The sequence below is a fragment of the Opisthocomus hoazin genome, chromosome 6 (assembly GCF_030867145.1).
Source record: "Opisthocomus hoazin isolate bOpiHoa1 chromosome 6, bOpiHoa1.hap1, whole genome shotgun sequence".
Classification (NCBI taxonomy): domain Eukaryota; kingdom Metazoa; phylum Chordata; class Aves; order Opisthocomiformes; family Opisthocomidae; genus Opisthocomus; species Opisthocomus hoazin.
In genome coordinates, this window is record NC_134419.1 from 76,713,438 (window position 1) to 76,737,491 (window position 24,054).

At 54.2% G+C, this 24,054-nt stretch overlaps 1 protein-coding gene across 5 annotated transcripts in view; it reads right to left on the reverse strand.

Annotated features, from left to right (window-relative positions):
• The window catches only part of CTBP2 (C-terminal binding protein 2), a 158,783-nt gene that overhangs the window by 8,146 nt on the left and 126,583 nt on the right, over positions 1-24,054 (reverse strand). For 4 of the 5 annotated variants that reach the window (XM_075423902.1, XM_075423903.1, XM_075423904.1 and 1 more), the window contains 5 exons: positions 7,472-7,626; positions 5,613-5,757; positions 2,307-2,513; positions 274-488; positions 28-158 (listed from right to left, as the gene is read on the reverse strand). In XM_075423902.1, coding sequence (XP_075280017.1) covers positions 28-158; positions 274-488; positions 2,307-2,513; positions 5,613-5,757; positions 7,472-7,626 — 853 coding nt within the window. Of the gene's footprint in view, positions 1-27; positions 159-273; positions 489-2,306; positions 2,514-5,612; positions 5,758-7,471; positions 7,627-13,100; positions 13,133-24,054 lie in introns of those variants that run through there. The other variant, XM_075423906.1, reaches the window with a different exon arrangement.

Below are 24,054 nucleotides of genomic sequence, written 5' to 3' on the forward strand. Positions count from 1 at the left end.
CGACCCACGAAAAACCCAGAGCGTTACCTAAACGGTTCGGACTCGTGCACGTCGAGCGCGGCCCCTCGTATCCGTCCCTCCTTCAGAGCCTGGGTTAAGGCCTTCTCGTCCACCAGCCCCCCGCGCGCCGTGTTCACCAGGAACGCTCCCTGCCTCATCTGCCGGTGGCCGGGGAGAGAGAGGAGCGTGAGCTCGGTGCCGTCACCCCGTCTACCCCCAGCCCCGACGTGGCCAGCACCGGCACTCGGGGTTTGCGCCGGCGAGGTGAGTTACCTGCTTAATCGTGAAGTCGTTGATAAGGTGGTGGTTGTGTTCGTTAAGGTTACAGTGCAACGAGACGCAGTCGCTCTGGTAGAGCAGGTCCTGGAGCGTGTAGACCCGCTGGACTCCCAGGGACCGCTCTATCCCGTCCTGCAGGTACGGGTCGTAAAACAGCACGTTGAAGCCGAACGCCTTGGCTCGGACGGCGACCGCCTGCGCGGTGCGACCTGCGCGGGAAGGAGAGAGACAGCGGGGTGATTGCACCGCTTCCCAGCTCCCCGGCTCCGCGGGGCTGAGCTGCCCCGTGGTCTGAGCGCCCAGCCCGCTCCGGGCACTGCTCCCCTGGGACCTGCCGGGCTGCCCGGACAGCCCCCGCCGAAGGGCCGGAGGGCAAACCCGCGCCCCTCGCACGGGGAGGGCTGCGCTCGGCTCTAGTGAACGTGAGCTGCTTCTATTAAAATTAAAAACAAAAATATCCAGCAAAGCGCAGCGTGAGGCCTCCAGGCACCTGCCAGCTCGCGGCCGTTGGCACCCGTGGCCATGGGGGTCTGGGGGGGGCCCAACGCGCGGCTCCGGACGCTGCACAGAAACGACCCTCCGCGACGCCGTGTCTGCCAGGGAACGCCGAAAAAGGAAAGAAAACAACAAAAAAGGGCCGCTTTTTTTAGGCAACTCATCTGCGATGGGTTTTTCAGCCTCTCTCTGACCGGCTGGTTAATTGGGCATGACGAAGACAACCGGCGGGGCTCGGAAGCCAAGGGCGACTGCGGCCGCTGTGCCGGGGAAGGAGGGCTGGAGCGTGGCTGGAGCCCCCCCGCCTGCCCCCGCCACTGCCCTCCGTGCCAAGCCCCCATCAGTTATCCACAACTGGCACCGGCCCGGAGCACCAGCGGGCGCCGACGGCCAGGGGACATCAGCCGGGAGCCCAAGAGGGACCTGCACTGCCAGGCAGAGCGGGGCCAACCCCCCACCTCCCGCTCTCACCGCGCCGAATCCCCTCCGCGCAGGTTTCTGCCGCTCTGCCTGTGTCTGGGCACCCAGTGCCGGGCGGGTTTCTGCTGCCCAGATGCACCTCTGGAACCAGCTCACGACGGCTGGACTTTGCTCCCAGGAAGGATGGCCGAGAGGACCATCAGAGGAGGTGCTAAGGCTGCCTCTGATGCTGAAACTCTCCATTGCCATGGGTGAAACGAAGAGAAAGGTTTGTTTTACGCAGCCCTGCCATCGCGCAGGGCAGAACGGCTCAGGATGAGCCCGGCTGGCATAGCTGTGGCTCAGGGATGGGGTTTTTCAGGAGAGGATGGTGGCACTACCAAGGCTGGTCCCTCTTGGGGCACTGCTGGGTTTCACCTCCAAGGACCCAGCCAAGCCGCACAAAGTACAGCTCCTTCCCCGAAAAAGCAGCGTAAGATACTCTGTTTCACGGTGATCCACTGTGGGAGCCCTGTGTCCAGTTCTGGGCTCCCCAGTTCAAGAAAGATAAGGAGCTACTGGAGAGAGTCCACTGGAGGGCTACGAGGATGATGAGGGGACTGGAGCATCTCTCCTACGAGGAGAGGCTGAGGGAGCTGGGCTTGTTCAGCCTGGAGAAGAGAAGGCTGAGAGGGGACCTTAGAAATGCCCATAAATGTCTGCAGGGTGGGGGTCAGGAGGATGGGGCCAGACTCTTTCCAGTGGTGCCCAGCGACAGGACAAGGGGCAATGGGCACAAACTGAAGCAGGGGAAGTTCTGTCTGAACATGAGGAAGAACTTCTTCCCTCTGAGGGTGACGGAGCCCTGGCCCAGGCTGCCCAGGGAGGCTGTGGAGTCTCCTTCTCTGGAGATATTCCAGCCCCGCCTGGACGCGGTGCTGTGCAGCCTGCTCTGGGTGACCCTGCTTGGGCAGGGGGTTGGACTGCGTGACCCACAGAGGTCCCTTCCAACCCCACCATGCTGTGATTCTGTGGGTTGTGGCTTTGAAAAAAAACGCTCATTTTAGGTCCCTCCCAGGGCAGCGAAGCGGTGCCGAGTGCTCCTCAAGGGCTGCCGGCCCGTCCCAACGTACCGAAGCCGATGAGGCCGAGCGTCTCCCCCCTGATGCGGGCGGCACCGGAGGCCACCTCCCGGATCTGCTCCACGCTCTGCACCCGCGTGCCTTCCCGCAGCGCCTGGTAGAGCCACGTGTTCCGCCGGTAGAGGTTGAGGACGTGGCAGACGGTGGAGTCGGCCGTCTCCTCCACGGCGGCCGAGGGGATGTTGCAGACGGCGATCCCTGCGGAGGCAACACCACAAAGCACAACCGTGGCTCAGCGCGGCTGCCCGCCCTGCTGCCAAGCAGAGGGGCTCCTGGCCTGGAGGAGTTCCATCCACCTTCAAAGCACCTTAAAACGTGCTGGAAGAAGACAGTCTTTTGCCACGATAAGACCATTCCACCATTAAATTATTTAGGGACCAATAACTTGGTGCAGCTCGGCATGGCAGGGCCGGCTTCCCCTTCCACCAAAATGCACCAAGAGTCCACGCAAACCCCCCCCGATGCCAAGACCTGGGGTGACTGCCACCACCACGGCACGGGCACCCGCTCCCAGCACCCACCCGTGCTCCCGCCGGGTTCAGCGTGATTTAAACACACATTTCAGGATGGATGTGTATGGAAGTGCTTCACCGGACTGGGGCCTTCGAGGAGAAACCATGAAAAAGCAGGAGATAAAGACAGGGGAAGGTATTCAGAAAGTCCCTTTCCGCTGCGAGGGGCACTGCTTCAAAATCAGAAGTCTGCTCCCCGTCCCGCTGCCCACCTCCTGCTCCCAGGAACCTGCTTTTCTGTTTTTCAAACTGTTCTCCACCCTGTGGCTGTCTAAAAGACCTGAAGAAACTGGGAGAAAACTTCAGGCAGGAAAAAACCCGCCGCCACCAACCCCTGAAAACACCTTCTGCCGCCTCTCCCTTCCGGGTGATGGACGCGACGCTCCGGTCCCTGCCAGCTCCTGGAGCTGATGCTGTCTCCTTTTACATTCCCCAGAGGGAACTTCTGACCGACCTCAGGGACGCGGGTGCAGCCCAGGAGCCACGCTGACCGTCCCCCTGCTGCAGGACCCCCCGCTTACAGCGCTGCAGGGAACCCGGCTGCCTTTGCCTTCCCCACCAGCTCCTTACGCTGCCGGTTGCTGCCGTGCCCCGGGGAGCGGGAGCTGAAGCACCCACGGCGGATGGTTCCACGCCGGCATCTTCTCCTGGAGGTGTCAAAACTGACCCCAGCAGCCCAGCCAGCAAGGGGCTGCACGGCGGCTGCCCGCCGCGGCCAGGCACCGTCTTTAGACGCTGGTCATTTATCGACTGCGCAGCCTGAAAACCACCTTTGGGAAGCAATACCAATTAAACTTTACGCTACATTTGTGCGCAGTCATTACATTTTCTACTCAGAACCACATCATTTGGCCACCCAATTTGCCAAGTATAAAAAGAAGGATTATGCTGCAGTATCCCATTACTTTATTCGTTATATTTTTTTCTTGCTGTTCAAAGCCTCAGAACATTGTTATAATGGATAATAACAATAAGAGTTAAAAACGTGAAGAAACCATTACATTGAGAAGACACTGTTCTCCTCTCGGAAAAAAAGAAAATATAATTCCCTATATTGAGAATTGCTTTTTTAGGAATGACTATTTGCAACTCTCCTCTCGCAATTATCCTTGTCAAATGGCTCACGTGGAATGGCTGCTCCTCCTCGCTTCCCCAGAGATCACCTTTAATACGAGACACCCTCAGCACCGGCGCGGGACTGCTTGATAGCCTGGACCCTGGGCTCAGCTCATCCAAACCGGCTGGAACTCGGCTGCTAACACCACAGCTGCAATGAAGCTCTCCCATGTGGGGACGCACAGATTGCCAGAGGTCTCTGACCATCCAAACCAGTGGCCCCAGCACCGCCCGACAGCCCATGCGCGCACCCCCAGCGCAGGCGCGCAGGAAAACCTCACGCCGGACAGAGGGGCTGCTTTCCGAAAACGGGGCCCTCCCTGCTTCGGCAGTCCACATAACACGGCCCTGCCGTCAATCTCTTTTTCCAGGTCCCGAGGCGTCTTTGATGAGACGGCAGAGGAGGCGGCAACAGCTCGACGCAGAGCTCCTGCCCCGCTGGCCGACGCGTCGCCTTCCCAGCGGCGCGGGCACGGCTCCGAGAACCGGGTCAGATCCAGACACTGATCTTACTTAACAACACATAACGAAACACCCTTCCTCCAGGTTTCCTAAAGACGGATCGACCCTTCCGTGCCAGAAACAGCGCGGCCGTACAGGCGTCTGGCGGCACGAGGGGGCACCTGGAACCAGGGACAGGGTGGGAAGGAGGGACTCGGTACAGCAGAGGCTTGGGGTGGACCTGCTGGAGAGCAGCTCTGCAGAGAGGGACCTGGGTGTCCTGGGGGACAACAGGGTGACCATGAGCCAGCAGTGTGCCCTGGCTGCCAAGAAGGCCAATGGGATCCTGGGGTGCATTAGGAGGAGTGTGGCCAGCAGGTCGAGGGAGGTTCTCCTCCCCCTCTACTCTGCCCTGGTGAGGCCCCATCTGCAGTGCTGTGTCCAGTTCTGGGCTCCCCAGTTCAAGAAAGATGAGGAGCTACTGGAGAGAGTCCAGCGGAGGGCTACGAGGATGAGGAGGGGACTGGAGCATCTCTCCTACGAGGAGAGGCTGAGGGAGCTGGGCTTGTTCAGCCTGGAGAAGAGAAGGCTGAGAGGGGATCTTATAAATGCTTATAAATATCTGCAGGGTGGGTGTCAGGAGGACGGGGCCAGACTCTTTTCAGTGGTGCCCAGCGACAGGACAAGGGGCAACGGGCACAAACTGAAGCAGAGGAAGCTCCAGCTGAAGATGAGGAAGAACTTCTTCCCTCTGAGGGTGACGGAGCCCTGGCCCAGGCTGCCCAGGGAGGCTGTGGAGTCTCCTTCTCTGGAGATATTCCAGACCAGCCTGGACGCGGTCCTGTGCAGCCTGCTCTGGGTGACCCTGCTTGGGCAGGGGGTTGGGCTGGGTGACCCACAGAGGGCCCTTCCAACCCCGACCATGCTGGGATTCTGGGATTCTGTGACTCAGGCAGGGCAGTTTAACACCGTGTCAGCCTAAACGCCACCTGCCAAAACCGCCCCATTTTGGTTACTTCCAGGCCAAGTTTTCTTGTCATCATATTCTCTCCATGCAAAACATGTGAACGGCACCTGTAATTTCAGGGGCTGAAAGGACGCCCTTTGGGAGGTCCTGCCTGCCGCTCGGCTCTGCCCGCGCGCTCCCGTGGGAAGCAGCAGTGCCTGTGCTGACTTTAACGACTCGGAGGGATGTGGGAGGGAATCGGAGTGCGGAGCCGAGACCTACCAAGCTCCCCCGCCGCTTTGATGTCGATGTTGTCGTAGCCACTGCCTATTCGAACGATGACCCGCAAGGCCTTGAACTTCTCTAGATCCTCTCGAGTCAGCGTGATGGTGTGGTACATCATCGCCCCAACGGCTTCGTTTAATACCTGGAACAGAACAGACACGTCAGGAGCCCCCAGGACACCCGGAGGGGAATCCTGCAGCTCCCGAATCAGGGATGTTACACAGCAAATGGCACGTGTTTACTGCTGACCTACAGTCTGACCCAGGCACGGTGCAAGGTGACACTTCCAGGTGTCACCAAAACTGATATATTCTTACAAATATCTGCAGGGTGGGTGTCAGGAGGATGGGGCCAGGCTCTTTCCAGTGGTGCCCAGCGACAGGACAAGGGGCAATGGGCACAAGCTGAAGCACAGGAAGCTCCAGCTGAACATGAGGAAGAACTTCTTCCCTCTGAGGGTGACGGAGCCCTGGCCCAGGCTGCCCAGGGAGGCTGTGGAGTCTCCTTCTCTGGAGATATTCCAGCCCCGCCTGGACGCGGTGCTGTGCAGCCTGCTCTGGGTGACCCTGCTTCGGCAGGGGGTTGGACTGGGTGACCCACAGAGGTCCCTTCCAACCCCCACCATTCTGTGTGTGTGTGTGTGATCTGTGTGATTCTGTACTCCATCCCCTTCAAAGGAGATTCAGACCTTCATTGGTGCTCACCATTAGCTACCTCCATGCTCTGGAAACCCAAGACCTATCCAAATTCTCCAAGATTGGCTCATCTATCATTTACCAATGTCTCATTAAAAAAAGTCTCTGTCCTCCTTCCCCTGCATTTAATATTTGAAGCACTGCAAAGATCATCACTGATGCTTTTTGTAGTTGTCTCTCCCAGATCCTGGCAGTGATTTCTGATCCCTTCAAACTTCATTTGAGTTACCGAACTGTGCACAAAGAATACTTTTAAAACAAGTAGTTGAGCTTCCACGCAGGAAGACCCATCCACACGGCACAGATCTGCCTGCACGCTGCCCAAACCTCGCCTGCTGACTGCAGGGAGAAAGGAGCTGCTGAGGTGCAGCCAGCACCCGAGGAGACCCATCAGCTGCAGCGCTGGACGGTGTCAGCAAAGCCACCCCAGGGAGGTGCAGAGGGCTGCACCGAGCAAGCGGACTTCGAAAAACCGAGAAACGTTAGGAATATTGATGTAAAAAACCTGATGCTAAGAGATAAGGTGACTTTTTTTTTTTTTCCAAAATAACATCTGGCTTCTAAAACAGCCTCGATGAATTTTAATCTGCAGCGACTTCTGTTGATGGACAAAAAGTGCAGCTTTGTACACTTTTTGGCCATGAAGAATTGGAAGAGGAAGGCTGGAGCACACCATCATAGAACCATGGAATCATAGAATGGTTTGGGTTGGAAGAGACCTTTCAAGGCCATCCAGTTCCAACCTCCCTGCAGTGAGCAGGGCCATCTTCAACCGGATCAGGTTGCTCAGAGCCCCGTCCAACCTGGCCTGGGATGTTCCCAGAGATGGGGCATCGACCAGGTGGAGAGGTCTCTGGGCAACCTGTGCCAGGGTTCCACCACCCCCAGCATAAAAAATTTCTTCCTTACATCCAAGAGTAAGGATGTAAGGAGTCTAAATCTCTGCTCTTTTAGTTTAAAACCATCACCCCTTGTCCCAGGCCCTGCTAAAAAGCCTGTCTCCATCTTACTCAGAAGCCCCCTTCAAGTACTGGAGGGCTGCTCTGTGGTCTCCATGGACCCTTCTCCTCTCCAGGATGACCAGCCCCAGCTCTCCCAGCCTGTCCCAGTAGGAGAGAGCCCCCCAGCCCAGCCCGCCCGCGCCCTCACAGCTGACGTTACCTTCTCGTGAATCTCCTGAGTTGATTGTGCGTCACAGAATGCAACCGTCGCCAAGTCCTTCAAGATGGGCATCTCCACCGTGCAGTCCCTGCCGTCCAGCAGTGCCACCAGGGGCCGGGGGTGCATGGGGCCGTTCATGATCTGAGGGCGAATACCTGCAAGCAGAGGGAGCACGGCTTTTACACCGGCGGCCACGGCACCTGCGCACGGCGAGGGACAGCGGCTCACGGTGACATTTTCAGAACGAATTTTGGGGGACGATGGCAAGGCAAGGTGAAGTTCAGCACCAGGTCTGGTTTTCCCTCTGGGAGTACGACTGCCGTTTGGCCCCGGCTGGAGACAAAACGCAGCGAGGCTTGCTCCCAGGACAGGGATGGGCAACCCCGCTTCAGCCACCGGTGACTGCATGGGGATGTGTCTCCGCTGTGCCCATCTGCACCGACCCACGTTTCAGCTAAGCACCATAAGCCAGAGCTGCTGGCAGCCACTCCAATCATTTTATTGAACATCTCAGGAGCGAAACCCAAGCCAGCAGTCATTTTTTCCCCTGCCTACAGGAGGGCTGCGATTTTGTTCCACAGATGTATGCTGGCACCTGGTCTGGTCTTTTACGGAATGAGTTTACCATTTTGACCACCTCAGAAAGAGAAATCCAAACAGACATCTACTAAAAAAAAGGATTCCTGGAAAAATCGTAGAAAGACCAAGACACCGAAGACGCCTCGCATACAGGCCTATATTCTGTCGTGTTACCAGCTATCAAAAGGCTTCAAGGTGGCAGTGGCGAAGCTCAGCTTGCTTTGTAAAATGAAACCCAGTCTATCCCTGCATCCGCAGGGCCCTTGTGCCCTGGCTGCCAAGAAGGCCAATGGGATCCTGGGGTGCATCAAGAGGAGTGTGGGCAGCAGGTCGAGGGAGGTTCTCCTCCCCCTCTGCTCTGCCCTAGAGAGGTCCCATCTGCAGAGCTGCGTCCAGTTCTGGGCTCCCCAGTTCAAGAAAGATGAGGAGCTAATGGAGAGAGTCCAGCGGAGGGCTACGAGGATGATGAGGGGACTGGAGCATCTCTCCTACGAGGAGAGGCTGAGGGAGCTGGGCTTGTTCAGCCTGGAGAAGAGAAGGCTGAGAGGGGACCTTAGAAATGCCTCTAAATATCTGCAGGGTGGGTGTCAGGAGGATGGGGCCAGACTCTTTTCAGTGGTGCCCAGCGACAGGACAAGGGGCAATGGGCACAAACTGAAGCAGAGGAAGCTCCAGCTGAACATGAGGAAGAACTTCTTCCCTCTGAGGGTGACGGAGCCCTGGCCCAGGCTGCCCAGGGAGGCTGTGGAGTCTCCTTCTCTGGAGATATTCCAGACCTGCCTGGACGTGGTGCTGTGCAGCCTGCTCTGGGTGACCCTGCTTGGGCAGGGGGTTGGACTGGGTGACCCACAGAGGTCCCTTCCAACCCCACCATGCTGTGGTTCTGTGAAACACGTGTGCTCAGGGGGCTGTCCCGCTGGGCTGTTTTTTTCTCATCTCACAGTGATACGGTCTCTGGGTGGAGGTGAGGATAGGAACGATCACCACCAAGGGCCCCAGAAGCCCGATTTTTATATCCTATTTATTGCTCTGCTGGGGATTAACTGGTTCATTTTTGGACAAGTCACTTAGAAATTTCTACACCTCCATGTCCCACTCAGTAAGGACATTTATTACGTTAGGATTGTACCAAATATCCCAGCTATCTTTGCTGGCTACCCAGGCGGTTTCTGGTGGGAGGAGTGGGTGCTCTGGGCACAAAGCGATGATTTATTTCTCCTGCCACACCTCGAGATGGGCAGGCCGGGAAGGTTTGGGTTCCAGCCTTCAAACCCCGTCACAAGCAGCCCCAGAGAAGCCCCTCTCCATGCCAAAACCCCCTTTCTGCACAAGAAGCTCCCAGGGCTCCCAGCCAACCTCTGCCTGGCCTTTGAGCACAGCGGGGGTGCCATCCTTTTGTCGAGGGGCTCTCGGACACGGCCAACGCCTTCGCGACATCGGGATCACGCCACATCACAGCCATCACCATGTACCCGCGGTGAAGTTGCTGATGCTGGGGGTCTGGAGAAGCAGGAGGCTTGGCTGAGGGAACCCCGTGGAGTTATTTTGGGGTATTTTGGAGGGTCAGACGTCTCAGATCACAGAATCACAGAATCACAGAATAGTAGGGGTTGGAAGGGACCTCTGTGGGTCACCCAGTCCAACCCCCCTGCTGAAGCAGGGTCACCCAGAGCAGGCTGCACAGGACCTTGTCCAGGCGGGTCTTGAATATCTCCAGAGAAGGAGACTCCACAACCTCCCTGGGCAGCCTGGGCCAGGGCTCCGTCACCCTCAGAGGGAAGAAGTTCTTCCTCATGTTCAGCTGGAGCTTCTTCTGCTTCAGTTTGTGCCCATTGCCCCTTGTCCTGTCACTGGGCACCACTGAAAAGAGCTTGGCCCCATCCTCCTGACACCCACCCTTCAGATATTTGTAGGCATTTATTAGGTCCCCTCGCAGCCTTCTCTTCTCCAGGCTGAACAAGCCCAGCTCCCTCAACCTCTCCTCGTAGGGGAGATGGAGTATTAGAGGAGAAACACTACTGTGTGTGGCCCTGTTTAAGCTGGACTAAAGCGGAGAGCGGGAGGCTCCTTCGCCATCCCTCACGCGCAGGGCTGGGTACCGCTCCAGCCCCCCGGCCTGCGGTCAGCACCGGGAGTCCTCTCACCGCAGCCTCACGCGCCGGAAAAAATGAAATGTGCCTTTTTGTTCAGATCGCTGCTGGGTAAAGTATGAGCAAGATCTACACCAGCTGATGTGCACGTGAGAGACGTGGGTGCTACGGGCCGAAGCGATGCCTCCCAGACTGCGCCGGCACCGAGAGCGTCGCCTCGGGGAGGGATCTAAGCTGGAAACGCGGGATAGCACGCAGTTACCTCCGTTTTGCACGGGAAAAAATAACCCCACGGAAACCAGCAGGTCTAATGGAGGGGGTTTAACGGCACCCTGCTCCGGTGTTATTCGATCTGCTGTAAGAAGCGAGGAACCAAGCAACCCAGCAGACCTGACTGGAGATTTTCAGCATTGCACATGAACGTTTTTGGAGCAGGTCCTTCTCTCTGCCTTTCCTACCCAGATCTCCTCTAGCACCTACTGGGAGTGACGCATGATGTTTGCGGGCGTTCCATCCAGACGGAAGTGGGACGGTGTCGGCAGGCAGGGCAGAGTGCCGAGGCGATCTGGATAACCAGATGCAGCTTGCCGTAAGCAGATAAGCAAGAATAAAAACACGTCCACATCTCAGAGCGCTTACGTGAAGCACTCTACCGCAGCTAGATTATTTTCTCAGGTTACCAAGAGAGTGAATTGTAACGCTGACTTCAACGCTTGCTAAGATCTCCAAGGCTTAGGGCATCACCCAGCAGCCTCACACCACAACTGTAAATAAAAAGATGGGGACAATCTGTTTAGTAGAGACAGCAGTGACAGGACGAGGGGTAATGGTTTTAAACTAAAACAGGGTAGGTTTAGGCTGGATATAAGGAAGAAATTCTTTACAATGAGGGTGGTGAAACACTGGAACGGGTTGCCCAGAGAGGTGGTGGAGGCCCCATCCCTGGAAACATTCCAGACCAGGTTGGACAGGGCTCTGAGCACCCTGATCCAGTTAGCGGTGTCCCTGCTCGCTGCGGGGGGGTTGGACTAGATGACCTCTAGGGGTCCCTTCCGACCCAAAACTTTCTATGATTCTATGATTCTATGAAAAAGGAATCTGACATAAGGGCGAGGTGGCTGTGGCGGTCCCAGCCCCGGCGGCCACCGTCCCCGTCCCCACACAAGCTGAGCTCGGGGCTCAGTGCCCGCCGGGGACCAGGACCGCGCTCGGGCAGGGCAGCGGGCAGACAGGGGCTGGCGGTGGCTTCCTGCGAGCACGGCCCACGGGAGACAAAACCACGGCTGATCGGAAACTTTGACATCTAACCCGAGCCCCAGAAGAGCGGTTTTATTATGCTGCCATTACATAAGCTTCTTTGAAACTCAAACGAAACACAGCTTTTTTTTTGTATTTTTTTCCAAACAGCATCTGTGCCTCTGCTGGGGCTGAGGGATGTAATCGTGCGCGATGACACAGGCTGCTGAGCCATCGCACCCTCGCCCGCGCACAGAAGTGCAGTCGCCAGGGACGAACGCTGGCTGGAAACCGCGAGGCGTTCGGAGGAACGTCGCTCCCTTCTCCTGCTTCAGCGAGGGGATTTACTTCAGCTTGACAAGGAAAGTTTCGAAGCAAATTGATAAGAGATGAAGTGCATAATGTATGGAAATTACGTTTTAATAAAAACCATTGGCAGGTTTGCAACTTTAACCGTGGTGTATTTTCCTCGCCGCCTCTCTGGTTGCCTCTCCACCCCGTGTCTATTCTTCGCCATCCCGGTTCCTACCTCATGCACAAACGCACTCGAACCGAAACATCTGGGCTGAAATAAACCCCCCGAGCTAAACCCAGCACGCTTTTCTTTTCGCCCCAGCTCACGCAGCACGTTTGTTCTGCGTGCGACCGCTTCAGTGAGAACGAGGTATGCCACGGGTCAGAAAGTAATTAAGCAGCCAGACACTCCCCTCCGAAATTCTGATAAAACATCGCAGCCATTAACCCTTTCGCTCCGCCACGCGCTGCAGAACGCACCGGGCTCGCTCCGCCGAGTGACGCATCGCGCGCGGGCAGCCGAGCGAGGCGGGGGGACCGGCTCTCCTCGGGGCTGGGGTGGGCTCGGCTCTCCCCCCCCGAAAGCCCCACAAATTCGGCCGCTCCCCCGCCGTCCGAAGCCGGTTTTGCCGATAAAGCCCCAGCCGCTCCTGCAAAGTTGGGGCGAGGATCGCTCGATTCGTATTTTTTTAGGCGTTTTTCGGCTGCCCGCAGACCCTCGCCAGCGTTGCGGGGAGAGCTTGGTCAGGAAGAGGGAGAGGAGAGGAAGGGTTTATGGAAGGAAAAAAAAAATGGGGAAAAAAGCAAGGTTTTGCAGTCACAGCGAGAACTCAAACTCCACCCCGGCTCGCAGGCAGCGCCGCTTGTTGCACGCAGCCCCCCGCATAAAGTGCTTTTGTTTCATTTTTAATACACAAAGCCTGCTTGTCCTCTCCTGCCGCTCCTCCCCTTTGCCACCCACTTGTATCCGATCCCAGTGGCACCCCTGCCAAGAGAATTAGGGAGTGCTCCCTGCTCAATGGCAGCCTTTGTGTGGCCGCAAGACGGCTGGTACTATCTCACAGAAACAAAAGCAGAAGCCATTTGCCTAATTCTTATTAATCTCAGTTGCCTACGCCACGCAGCATTTAAAAAAAAAAAAAAAAGGAAAAAAAAGAGAAAAAAGGCTTTAAACATGTTCATTTGCAGTATAATAAAAGTGCATCGAGACGCGATCCTGACACTCGCCTGAATCACCCGTTCACAACAAAGTAGCTACAGTTTCACACTCAACTACACACTTTATTAAACAAACAGAAAAGAAACAGGAAATTTCCCCTTGCCTGGAAAATGTTGCCTCCACATTCTTCTTCTTATTAAAAACCACACATGGCAGTGGAGGAGGAGGGAGGGAGGAGAAGGGGGGGAACCCACACACGATAAAATACTACCACTTCTCAGCGCGCTGCCTCTCCTTGCGTCTAGGCGGGGGTATCTTCAACCGCGCGGTCCCGCGGCCCACAGCTGCGACATCTCAAGACAAGCGTCGCTTTGAGCGCCGAGGGAAAAGAAAAGGCTTTTGTCCCGAGCCACGGAAGAACGGCCCGAAACTGCGAGAGGGGTTACAGTCACCTCCGCGCGGCTCCCGACTCTTCCGAGCACTCCCTCCAGACTTTGCCGAGGCTTTTAACTAATCGTAGTTCTTTCCCAGCCCTCGAATAAAATCATGTGAGTGCCAGCCAAAAAATCTTATGCTATGCACACTAAAGGGTTTGTATATGTCACAGTTGCTTTTCCCCCCTTCCCCTCCCCTCCTCCTATTGACTTGCACATACGGCATTTTTTTCCGAGTTGTCTCGAATGGATTTAATCTGTGCCACGCTGCGTTTTATGTTTGTTTGGGTTTTTTTGTGCATGGTTTGTTTTTTTTTTTTTCCCAAACTTAAAAATGAAACATGCCTTTCCATGCGGAGTGTATTGAAGGAGGCTCCAGAAACAGGCTGATCGCCTTTAGCCGCAGCAGCGGCACCACGAAAACCAACACAAAGCACTGGGGGACAGCAAGGCTGCGCTGATCTCATCCGGCGCCCAGAAACGAAGGGCCACATTCTTTCTGCACCAGTACAGGCTGGGGCGGACCTGCTGGAGAGCAGCTCTGCGGAGAGGGACCTGGGTGTTCTCGTGGATGACAAGATGACCACGAGCCAGCAGTGTGCCCTGGCTGCCAAGAAGGCCAATGGGATCCTGGGGTGCATTAGGAGGAGAGTGGCCAGCAGGTCGAGGGAGGTTCTCCTTCCCCTCTGCTCTGCCCTGGTGAGGCCCCATCTGCAGTGCTGTGTCCAGTTCTGGGCTCCCCAGTTCAAGAATGATGAGGAGCTGCTGGAGAGAGTCCAGCAGAGGGCTACGAGGATGAGGAGGGGACTGGAGCATCTCTCCTACAAGGAGAGGCTGAGGGAGCTGGGCTTGTTCAGCCTGGAGAAGAGAAGGCTGAGAGGGGACCTTATCAATGCCTACAAACATCTGCAGGGTGGGGACCAGACTTTTTTCAGTGGTGCCCAGCGACAGGACAAACTGAAGCAGAGGAAGTTCCAGCTGAACATGAGGAAGAACTTCTTCCCTCTGAGGGTGACGGAGCCCTGGCCCAGGCTGCCCAGGGAGGCTGTGGAGTCTCCTTCTCTGGAGATATTCCAGACCCGCCTGGATAAGGTCCTGTGCAGCCTGCTCTGGGTGACCCTGCTTCGGCAGGAGGGTTGGACCAGATGACCCACAGAGGTCCCTTCCAACCCCAACCATGCTGTGATTCTGTGATTCTGTGTAAGTTCAAGAGACAGATGAGGAAATCTGCCAGCAAGGAGTTTACCCTGCGCAGACCCGCGTTTCTCCGTCACCACTGCGACACCATCCCACTGGTTCAACACCCCTCTCCTCTGGGGACCAGGGGGTCTGAACCACCCGCAGCCAGTCCGAGGGAGAAATGAGCAGCGACTCAGCGGCACACACAGCCCTCTGCTAGGCAAGGTCCTGCTGGCCCCATCGGATGCTTCTGGATGCCCAGGAGAGTCCTGGAATCGGAGGAGGACAGGGTGAGGAATGAGGACAATGCAGGTTTACTGCCTGAAGCTGGTACTGACTTGTAACCTAAACACCGAAAGACCTGTCAGCCTCTCTCAAACCCAGAGTGCAAAACAAGGGGATTTAGGCACATCTGTCTCTTGAACTTACACAGAATCACAGAATGTTCGGGGTTGGAAGGGACCTCTGTGGGTCACCCAGCCCAACCCCCTGCCCAAGCAGGGTCACCCAGAGCAGGCTGCACAGCACCGCGTCCAGGCAGGTCTGGAATATCTCCAGAGAAGGAGACTCCACAGCCTCCCTGGGCAGCCTGGGCCAGGGCTCCGTCACCCTCAGAGGGAAGAAGTTCTTCCTCATGTTCAGCTGGAGCTTCCCCTGCTTCAGTTTGTGCCCGTTGCCCCTTGTCGTGTCGCTGGGCACCACTGAAAAGAGTCTGGCCCGGTCCTCATGATGCCTATCTGCATCACCCTGCAGATATTTATGGGCATTTCTAAGGTCCCCTCTCAGCCTTCTCTTCTCCAGGCTGAACAAGCCCAGCTCCCTCAGCCTTTTCTCATAGGAGAGATGCTCCAGTCCCCTTCCAATTTTCCACAGATTTACTGTCCCAGCCATTGCTCCTGCATTACAAGCCAGAGCGCTGGGGTCTGCCGGTGCATCTCCAAGGTGGCTCCGGGATCCCCACTCCCTGGTGGCCCTGGGCCACCCTCTCCGTGGGCTGCAAACAGCATCCTTCAGGGACGCACGGAGGGGAAACCTGCGGCCAGCCACCTCTGCGGGCCACAGATTACGCGTGGCGTGGCGTGGCGTGGTGGTTTCCAGCTGCGGCACCATCCCCTGCCAGCAGAAAGGTGTAGGCGAGTTGGGAGGAAGCCACCGAGCAAGTGCTGAAGGAAGGTTTCCGTGCGGACAGGGATGTTTTGGGAAAGCACTGCGGATGCCGCAGGACCGGGAGGACCACCCTCCTCTCCAGCACACTCGCAAATGATGCTGTTTCCTTCACTTCACTTTTCCTGCTAATAAACGCTTCTCATAATAAATGCATAGGCAAAAATGATATAAGACACAGTCTGTATCTTGCAGTCAGGGGAAAACAGAAATTTACTGGTATTTCTAATTGTAAATACTCCGGAGGCGCTTGGTTCTGTACAGACAGAAGCCACACAAACACACAGCCAGTTTAGAAAGTGGTATCAAATCTTTTTTTTTTTATGAATAATGATAGTGTGGGGTTTTTTTTTTAATGCAAAGCATCTCTGAGACTGCCAGCATCCTACAGGGAAAAAAACTGTGAGATCTTCTCGCTGGGAGGGCACCTGGGTGTTTGAACCAACGTCCCTAACGCAGCGGGAGCTGACGGGCTCCACGCTCGCAGCCGGGGCTGCTGCCGGGAAGGGGGACGATGGCAAAGCCTGCCAGGAAAACCCACAGGTCCCCTCCAGCGAGGGAAATCACGCTTCAGGGAGACTCCCGAGCTCCGTCAAGATGGGCAAAGAAGCAGCAAGGCCAGTCCTCCCCTGTGAGGGGCCCTGATGGAAAGGGAAAGAGCCGTACCTGCCCCAGGGAAGAGCTTGTGCAAACTCCTGACCTCGGCACATTTCCTCCTGTCAGCGCCTAAGAGCTGACTTCTTGCCAGTCCCCTTTTCACGTAATTTTTGAGGGCTTCCTTTAAGAATGTATTTTTAAAAATTCATAGGAAATTCCCATTTAAAATGGTATCCTTATTAGCTGATACAAACACCGCTGTTACAGTCCCCAGCTGAACTACAGAAGCAGACAGCAACCAAGAAGAAATGCTCGGTAAGAATACAGTGAGTACGTAGGTGGTATTTTCTGACTCTGATTTGAATTCCTGTAGATCCACGCACCAGAAACAGATACAACTCTTCACCTCCTTTTGTGTCCCCCCATTAAAGCACCGAGATACGCGTAGCCCACTGCTGGTGCCACGGGGATGCAGCCTCGGGGCAGGAAAGCCAAGCACAAGCTTTGCAAAAGTCTAGCACACTCTTCTACCAAATAATCTCTGGAGTGAATTAAGTTTCATCCAGGAGCACTCAAGATACAGCCATAAGCATATAAACTTGATGTAATAGAGTAAAAAAGTAATAGCATAGTAATACGTAGCCTCTGCTGTGCAAATTCCGTATCAAACCAGCAGTGTTTTCACAGATCCTCCTGACACCCACCCTGCAGATATTTAGAGGCATTTCTAAGGTCCCCTCTCAGCCTTCTCTTCTTCTCTTCTACTGGACTCTCTCCAGTAGCTCCTCATCTTTCTTGAACTGGGGAGCCCAGAACTGGACACAGCACTGCAGATGGGGCCTCACCAGGGCAGAGTAGAGGGGGAGAAGAACCTCCCTCGACCTGCTGGCCACACTCCTCTTGATGCACCCCAGGATGCCATTGGCCTTCTTGGCAGCCAGGGCACACTGCTGGCTCATGGTCAACTTGTTGTCCACCAGGACACCCAGGTCCCTCTCTGCAGAGCTGCTCTCCAGCAGGTCAGCCCCAGCCTGTACTGGTGCCTGGGGTTGTTCCTCCCCAGGTGCAGGACCCTGCACTTGCCCTTGTTGAACCTCATCAGATTCCTCTCTGCCCAACTCTCCAGCCTGTCCAGGTCTTGCTGAATGGCAGCACAGCCTGCAGGTGTACCCACCACACCTCCCAGTTTGGTGTCATCAGCAAACTTGCTGGGGGTACACTCTAACTCTTCATCCAGGTCATTGATGAAGAAGTTGAATAAGACTGGGCCCAGTACTGACCCCTGAGGGACACCACTAGTTACCAGCCTCCAACTAGACTCAGCACCGCTGATGACAACCCTCTGAGCTCTGCCATTCAGCCAGTTCTCAATCCACCTCACTGACCACTCATCCAGCCCACACTTCCTGAGCTTCCCTAGGAGGATGTTTTGGTTATTCCCAAGCTGCCAGGTGGGTAAATCTGCGTCTACGCACACCAGCCTGCGTCTTTCCGCCCCAGCTCACACATGGGTTAACCGGAGTGACGTCAAGAGGAGCTAAGCAAGGGCTCAGGGTGAAGCTCCTGACGGCCACGCAAGGCGGTGGCAGACGGGGGTGCCCGAGGGATGCGCTGGCCCCAAGGGCTGGGTGGGCACCCCGAGAAGCAGGAGTGCGGAGCCGGGGACGAAGGGACGGGGTGGGGAGCCCGCGGAGGCAGTGGGAGCTGCCAGGGCACGCGAGGGAGATGGCAGAGCAGATGGGAGAGGCTGTATGGGGCGGTGAGGGGTGCTACCAAGAAAGCCAGAAGAAGCACCTGGAAGAAAAAATGCTTGCTCAGAGGAGCTGAGTTTCTTGTATTCTCCATTTTTTTTTTTTTTAAGAGAGGGATGGGAGAAAAAGGGGAAAAACCCAGTTAGGGTTTGTGTTCTGGTTATGATTCACATGGACTTTGAAATCGCCCCACCGCCCAGGGCTGAGCTTTGCAGCTCCTGCTAAAAACAGGACAGAGAAGGTAGCAAAAAACCCAATAAATTCTCCTCGAACGTGCTCCATTACCAAGCCCAGCGCTGAAAACAGACTGTATTTGTAGTGCTTAGTGTGTAGTTTTCCTGATATTATCCAGAAACCTGAGCAAACACCTCCTCTTCAGCACTGCCACATCAGCCTCAGGACATATTCTTTACGTTTGTCACGCGTGCCGTTCACCCCTGGGACACACATCCCAGCTGCATGGCATCGCGCAGGAGGGACAGCATCCCATGCCAGCTCTCCTCCGGGTCCCTCCCTAGCCTCTCTGCCCATTTTGTCTTTTCCGTTCTACCCAAATGGAAACAAACTACAGCAGTAAAAAAAACACAATTGAGCTCCTCCAGGAAATGAACACCTTGCTTTTTTTTTTTTCCTTAAAAAAAGACGATAAAATAAATAAACCCACGGAGAACGATGCTGGTGCTTTACACAAGGGTGCAGGGGAGAGCTGCTGATATGAGCCATCTGGGCACCAGGTTGCCTGGACTCCAAATCACCCCAAGGGATTCGGAGGCTTTAAAGACATTTTGGAAGCTGGGCTGCAAAAATCCAGGCTGAAGATGAGCCTGCCGACTGGCAGGGACAGCCCTGGCATGGGGACAGCCTGCAACGCCGCTGCCCGAGACCACCACGAGACCAGCGATGGGGCTGCCGACGAGGTACCAGCGTCGTGGGCTGCAAACTCCATTTTATGGCACAGATGGACAACTGGCAGCCCTATGGTGTAGACTGGAAACTTCCCTCAAATAATAATAAAAAAAAGGTAATCCATCAAAGCAAGCACTTGGAATACAGTTTTTGGGAAGCAAGAGGGGTTCAATCACACTGGCCGTCCATGTGCAACTGGTACCTTCTCAACGCATGCTTGTACATTAATGATGAGTGATTATGAGTGGAAAACAAAGAAAATGGCACATTGTGAGACACCTGTGGGAATGAAATTATGCTGGTGGTAACCACTGGCGTTAGTCCTTCCCCTCATGCTGGACAGAAAGGGTTACCAATCTTCTAAGCAAGATACACATAAGGCTTTCCATGCTCTGCTTTGGTACTGGCATTTCTGAGATCTGCTGGAGGTTTTCTGTAGATCCCAGAGGAGGGCTGAGACGGCGTCGGAGGGGTTTCTGTGCTGGGGAGGACAGCAGTTGCCATTCAATGTCGGCTTACAGTGTTCCCTGTATGGCAATGCTCCTGTGGCACAGATGACAGGGGTGGGAGCTTGGGCAGCTTTCACAGAATCACAGAATGTTAGGGGTTGGAAGGGACCTCTGTGGGTCACCCAGTCCCTGCCGAAGCAGGGTCACCCAGAGCAGGCTGCACAGGACCTTGTCCAGGCGGGTCTGGAATATCTCCAGAGAAGGAGACTCCACAGCCTCCCTGGGCAGCCTGGGCCAGGGCTCCATCACCCTCAGAGGGAAGAAGTTCTTCCTCATGTTCAGCTGGAACTTCCTCTGCTTCAGTTTGTGCCCATTGCCCCTTGTCCTGTCCCTGGGCACCACTGAAAAGAGTCTGGCCCCGTCCTCCTGACACCCACCCTGCAGATATTTATAGGCATTTCTAAGGTCCCCTCTCAGCCTTCTCTTCTCCAGGCTGAACAAGCCCAGCTCCCTCAGCCTTTCCTCGTAGGAGAGATGCCATCATCCTCGTAGCCCTCCACTGGACTCTCTCCAGTAGCTCCTCATCTATCTTGAACTGGGGAGCCCAGAACTGGACACAGTACTGCAGATGGGGCCTCACTAGGGCAGAGTAGAGGGGAAGGAGAACCTCTCTCGACCTGCTGGCCACACTCCTCTTGATGCACCCAGCATCCCATTGGCCTTCTTGGCAACCAGGGCACACTGCTGGCTCATGGTCAACTTGTCGTCCACCAGGACACCTCTTCCACAGCTTGAGCGACGCTTGCAAGCTACCGAAGGAAAAATGACAGCGAGCTCACTCCAGAACCCACAGGTCTTGCCAAGGCCTTGTCCCTTGTAAGACCTATTAAAATAGCTCCTGGGCACTCGCCAAGCGCACAAGCCCAGCTGGAACCGTCTGTTCAGCGACCCTGCTGCAAGGTCATCCCTTCTGGAGATCGAAAACAGACACTTTTCGACGTACAAACGTGAAACCTTTCTGCCGAGGGTGCTGGACCTTTGTTAACTTTCTCCCTTCCTATCACTGCTCCCAGCCACGTCCCTGCTCTTGGATCCCCACCCCTCGACCACGGCGAAGATCAAACGAAGGAAACCTCGGCGTGGAGAGGAAGCCCAACCACCACCACCACGTTCCCAGCTTTTCTGCAGCACGTTCACCGCCTGTACAGGGCTCCTGCTTGTGTCGTCTCTTGCTTCGCTTTTTTTCCCTGTTTCTTCCCCCATCCCGAAGGGTTTGCACCTGGAGGCCCCTGTGCCCTCCCATCGCTCTTTGAGGAATTCGAGACCAGTTCTGCTTAGTGCAGAAAGGCTGGCAAAATGGAAATATGTGAGTGAGGGAATAACCCTGAAGGTGCTGGGAGGTGCTGAATGCCTGCAAATCCCGGTCATTTCCCTAAGATAAACACCTTCACTTCCTCGCAGCACTGGATCATAACTAAGGGAGAAAAAACCCTAAATACCAACGTTTGAAAGCACTTAACGACAAGCTACTTGCTATTAAAGTTGATTTACTTTTACAACTAATGCTTTACAAGTATATCATTGGATTTTATCATGGTTACATGGAAAAAAAAAGGCACACATTGAATTCCTGTTGACACTTAAAGCAGCCCAGAATCAAAAAATCACAGAAAACAAAACTTTGGGCTCGGCAGTGACCACCAAAACCCACCTGCTCCCCACGGGTTAGCAAATGAAACCTGCACTCCACTACTTCTGCGGAGGAAACTGTTGAAAACTCACTCCTGCTTCGACTCATGTTCCTTAACTAATGTATTTTGTGACTTTTAATATTGTTCTAAAGCCATCTCCCCAGACACGTTGGTAGAATGAAGGAGGATCCCACCCTGTGCTTGCAGCCGGAGAGCTCGACAGCAATGGGACTACGTGGGACCCTGCAGCATCTCCCACCCTGACGCCTTCTTCTGAGTCCCCTGGAAGGCTGCTCACTCAGCTGGGGAAAAAAACCCCAAACCCTAACATAAAAACCTCCAAGAAACCTCAATCTCTTTATCCAACTTCTCTGAAAAAAGATTTTAGAGATGCCACACAATACAGCCTTTTTCAGCTCTTTGTGCCCTCAAGCCATGCATTTATACAGCTGAGACTAAGCTGGATTGAGGAAATTTTAAATTGGTATACTGGACGATGTAGAAGGCTATTAGGAAAAAAAAAAAGGAAGAGCCCTCTAAAAAGGAAAAACTCAACACAAAACTTGATTGTAAGCTGAAGATTTCAAGAGGTCAGGGTGAACGTACAGAACCTCTCATGGAAATGTTCTCAATAATAGCATCTTACCTCCTGTAACATAGAAAGTGCTCTGATTAATAACAATACACTGACTAGCAACACACTCCCAAATCTTAGAATGCTGTCATTTAATCACATTTTTTTTCAGACTGAGGGAAAAAAGTGGTGGTCAGGGCAGAGAACTCTCTGTATTTTAAACTCTCCCTCTTTAAACCTTCTGACTTTGCACCTTTGCGGAGCCTTACCGGCTGCTCACTAATAATTACCGCATGCTGAGAGCATCCTGAAGTTGCAAAAGGGCATTGTAAGCATCTCAGAAAGAAATAAGAGCGTGTCCATACACGTACGAAGACTTCTCAGGCGCACAAAGGAACACACTTTTGAGACTGCATGTAGAAATTTTGACTCCGTGTATACAGATGTCACGTTTCTACTCGTAAACATCAAGCCAGAAAAAAGTCTTTTGTAATTCAGGCGTATTTAATCTTCTAATTCAGGGGTATTAAATCTTCCTTAAAATGTTCAAATCAAATGAAACCAAACGACATATTTTTTGCGAGTTGCTTTCACATTCGGTTCTTTCAAATATCCGTCAAAGCTTTTGAAAATTAAATGAATTTTATTTTCAATGTAATGTGCAATTGTGGAGGCCTGAAGAAAAGCATGCGGTCCCAAAAGCATGTGTGTTTTTCTAACTATACAAGTTGGTCTAATAAAAGATATTATCTCTCCCTGCAAACCTTGCTAGCTTCTCTTTCCCTGGCTGAATAAAGAGAACAGAGAAAGTTTAATGATTAACTTTCACGTTCTCTATTTTCCCCCCTTGTCAGGCTTTTGCTGGCCGCCAGCATTCCTGCCTCGCCGCAAAACACGGGCTGCAGGTCTAGGGGCTGCGGGCACCCACCTGCGGGCAGCGCCGGGGACCTCAGCCCCAGCCTCCCGACACATTCCCACCGCCACAGCTTCTGCGCCTGAACTCTGAACTCTTCCAAAAAGATCTCAGATGACGTTGGAGACGTGATTTCTTTTGCTGCAGCAAGAGGAAGCCCCGAGCAAGGATCGGGGTGGAAGCTGTGGTGTCTCTGGCCACCCCACCTTGCCTCCCTGGTCCTCTCCAGGCTTTCAGAGGCTGAGACAAACCCAAACCCCTCTGGAGGTTTCCAGCTGGGCTGTCCTCGGGCCCTGGATGAGCAACACGCACTAGGAATGGGTGAGAACACACCGTCCTGCTTTCGGCTGGGATAGAGGTAATTTTCCTCCCAGTAGCTGCTGTGTTTTGGATATAGTACCAGAAGAATGCTGATAACACTGATGCTTTCAACTAAATCAGGGACTTTTTCCAGTTTCTGATCTTCAGCAGGTGTGCAGGAGCTGGGAGGGAGCGCAGCCAGCCAGACAGCCAAGCTGGCCAACGGAAATATTCCATACCATAAACATCATGCTTGGTTTATGAACGGGGGTTGGCTGGGGGGAGAAAGCTATCAGCTATTTTCGGTTTCTGGGAGGTTTTATGCCTCTCTGGGCCTGGAGTTTGCACTTTTTTCGGGCACTGGGTGGTGAGAAAGATTGTACTGTATATAGTTTGTTCTGCATATTCATTATTATCATTGTTATTATCACTACTATAATTAGTACTATTATTAGTATTTCCTTTATTGTCTTATTAAACTGTCTTTATCTCAACCCACGAGTTTCCCCTTTTGTCCATTTCTCCTGCCTGTCCTGCTGGGCAGAAGGGGAGGGGTGAGCGAGCGGCTGTCTGGTGCTGAGCCGCCAGCTGCTGGGTTGAACTACGCCACACACTCACCATTTTTTCTCATCCCTGACCCTACAAACGTTCTCCTCTGATTAGTAATAATCCACAGCCACACATTTCACATCTTACATTAAGGCGGTGGACCACACCATGCCTACTAAGCACCATCACTAACTCCGATACCAAAAGTACCAGCACGAGTGATGATCACTCCTTCAGAGGGTTTCTGCGTGGGGTTTTCCTGCATGCCCAGGGTGGGCTTGAGTCGAGGCTAGGTTAAAATCTGAGCATTTTGCAAATCCTACCCTTGTAGCCACTTCATCCCCACCCCTCCTGCACCAGCCAGAGGGCACTCAGCCCGGTCAGCCGCACGCAAGCGTCTTCTAGTTTACGGAAACCACATTCAGTGTCCAAACATTGCACAGTTCCTTGAATAATAGAGCTTACAATCTCCCTAATTTATCATCAGTGTTTAAAGTGGTATTAAAAACCCTCACAAGCAACGACAGATGAAAAATTTATCTTAAAACAGAGCTATTTAAAATGTGATAATCTAGAAAAATCTTTGCTAATCTGCTACATCTTTGAGCAAAAGAAATACACACTCCCTGGGTTTCGTAATAAAACAAAAATGAACATTGGCAGAGCAAGCAAAATCATCTACAAACACAAATCAACCTTTTCTCCTTGTGAGTCAGAG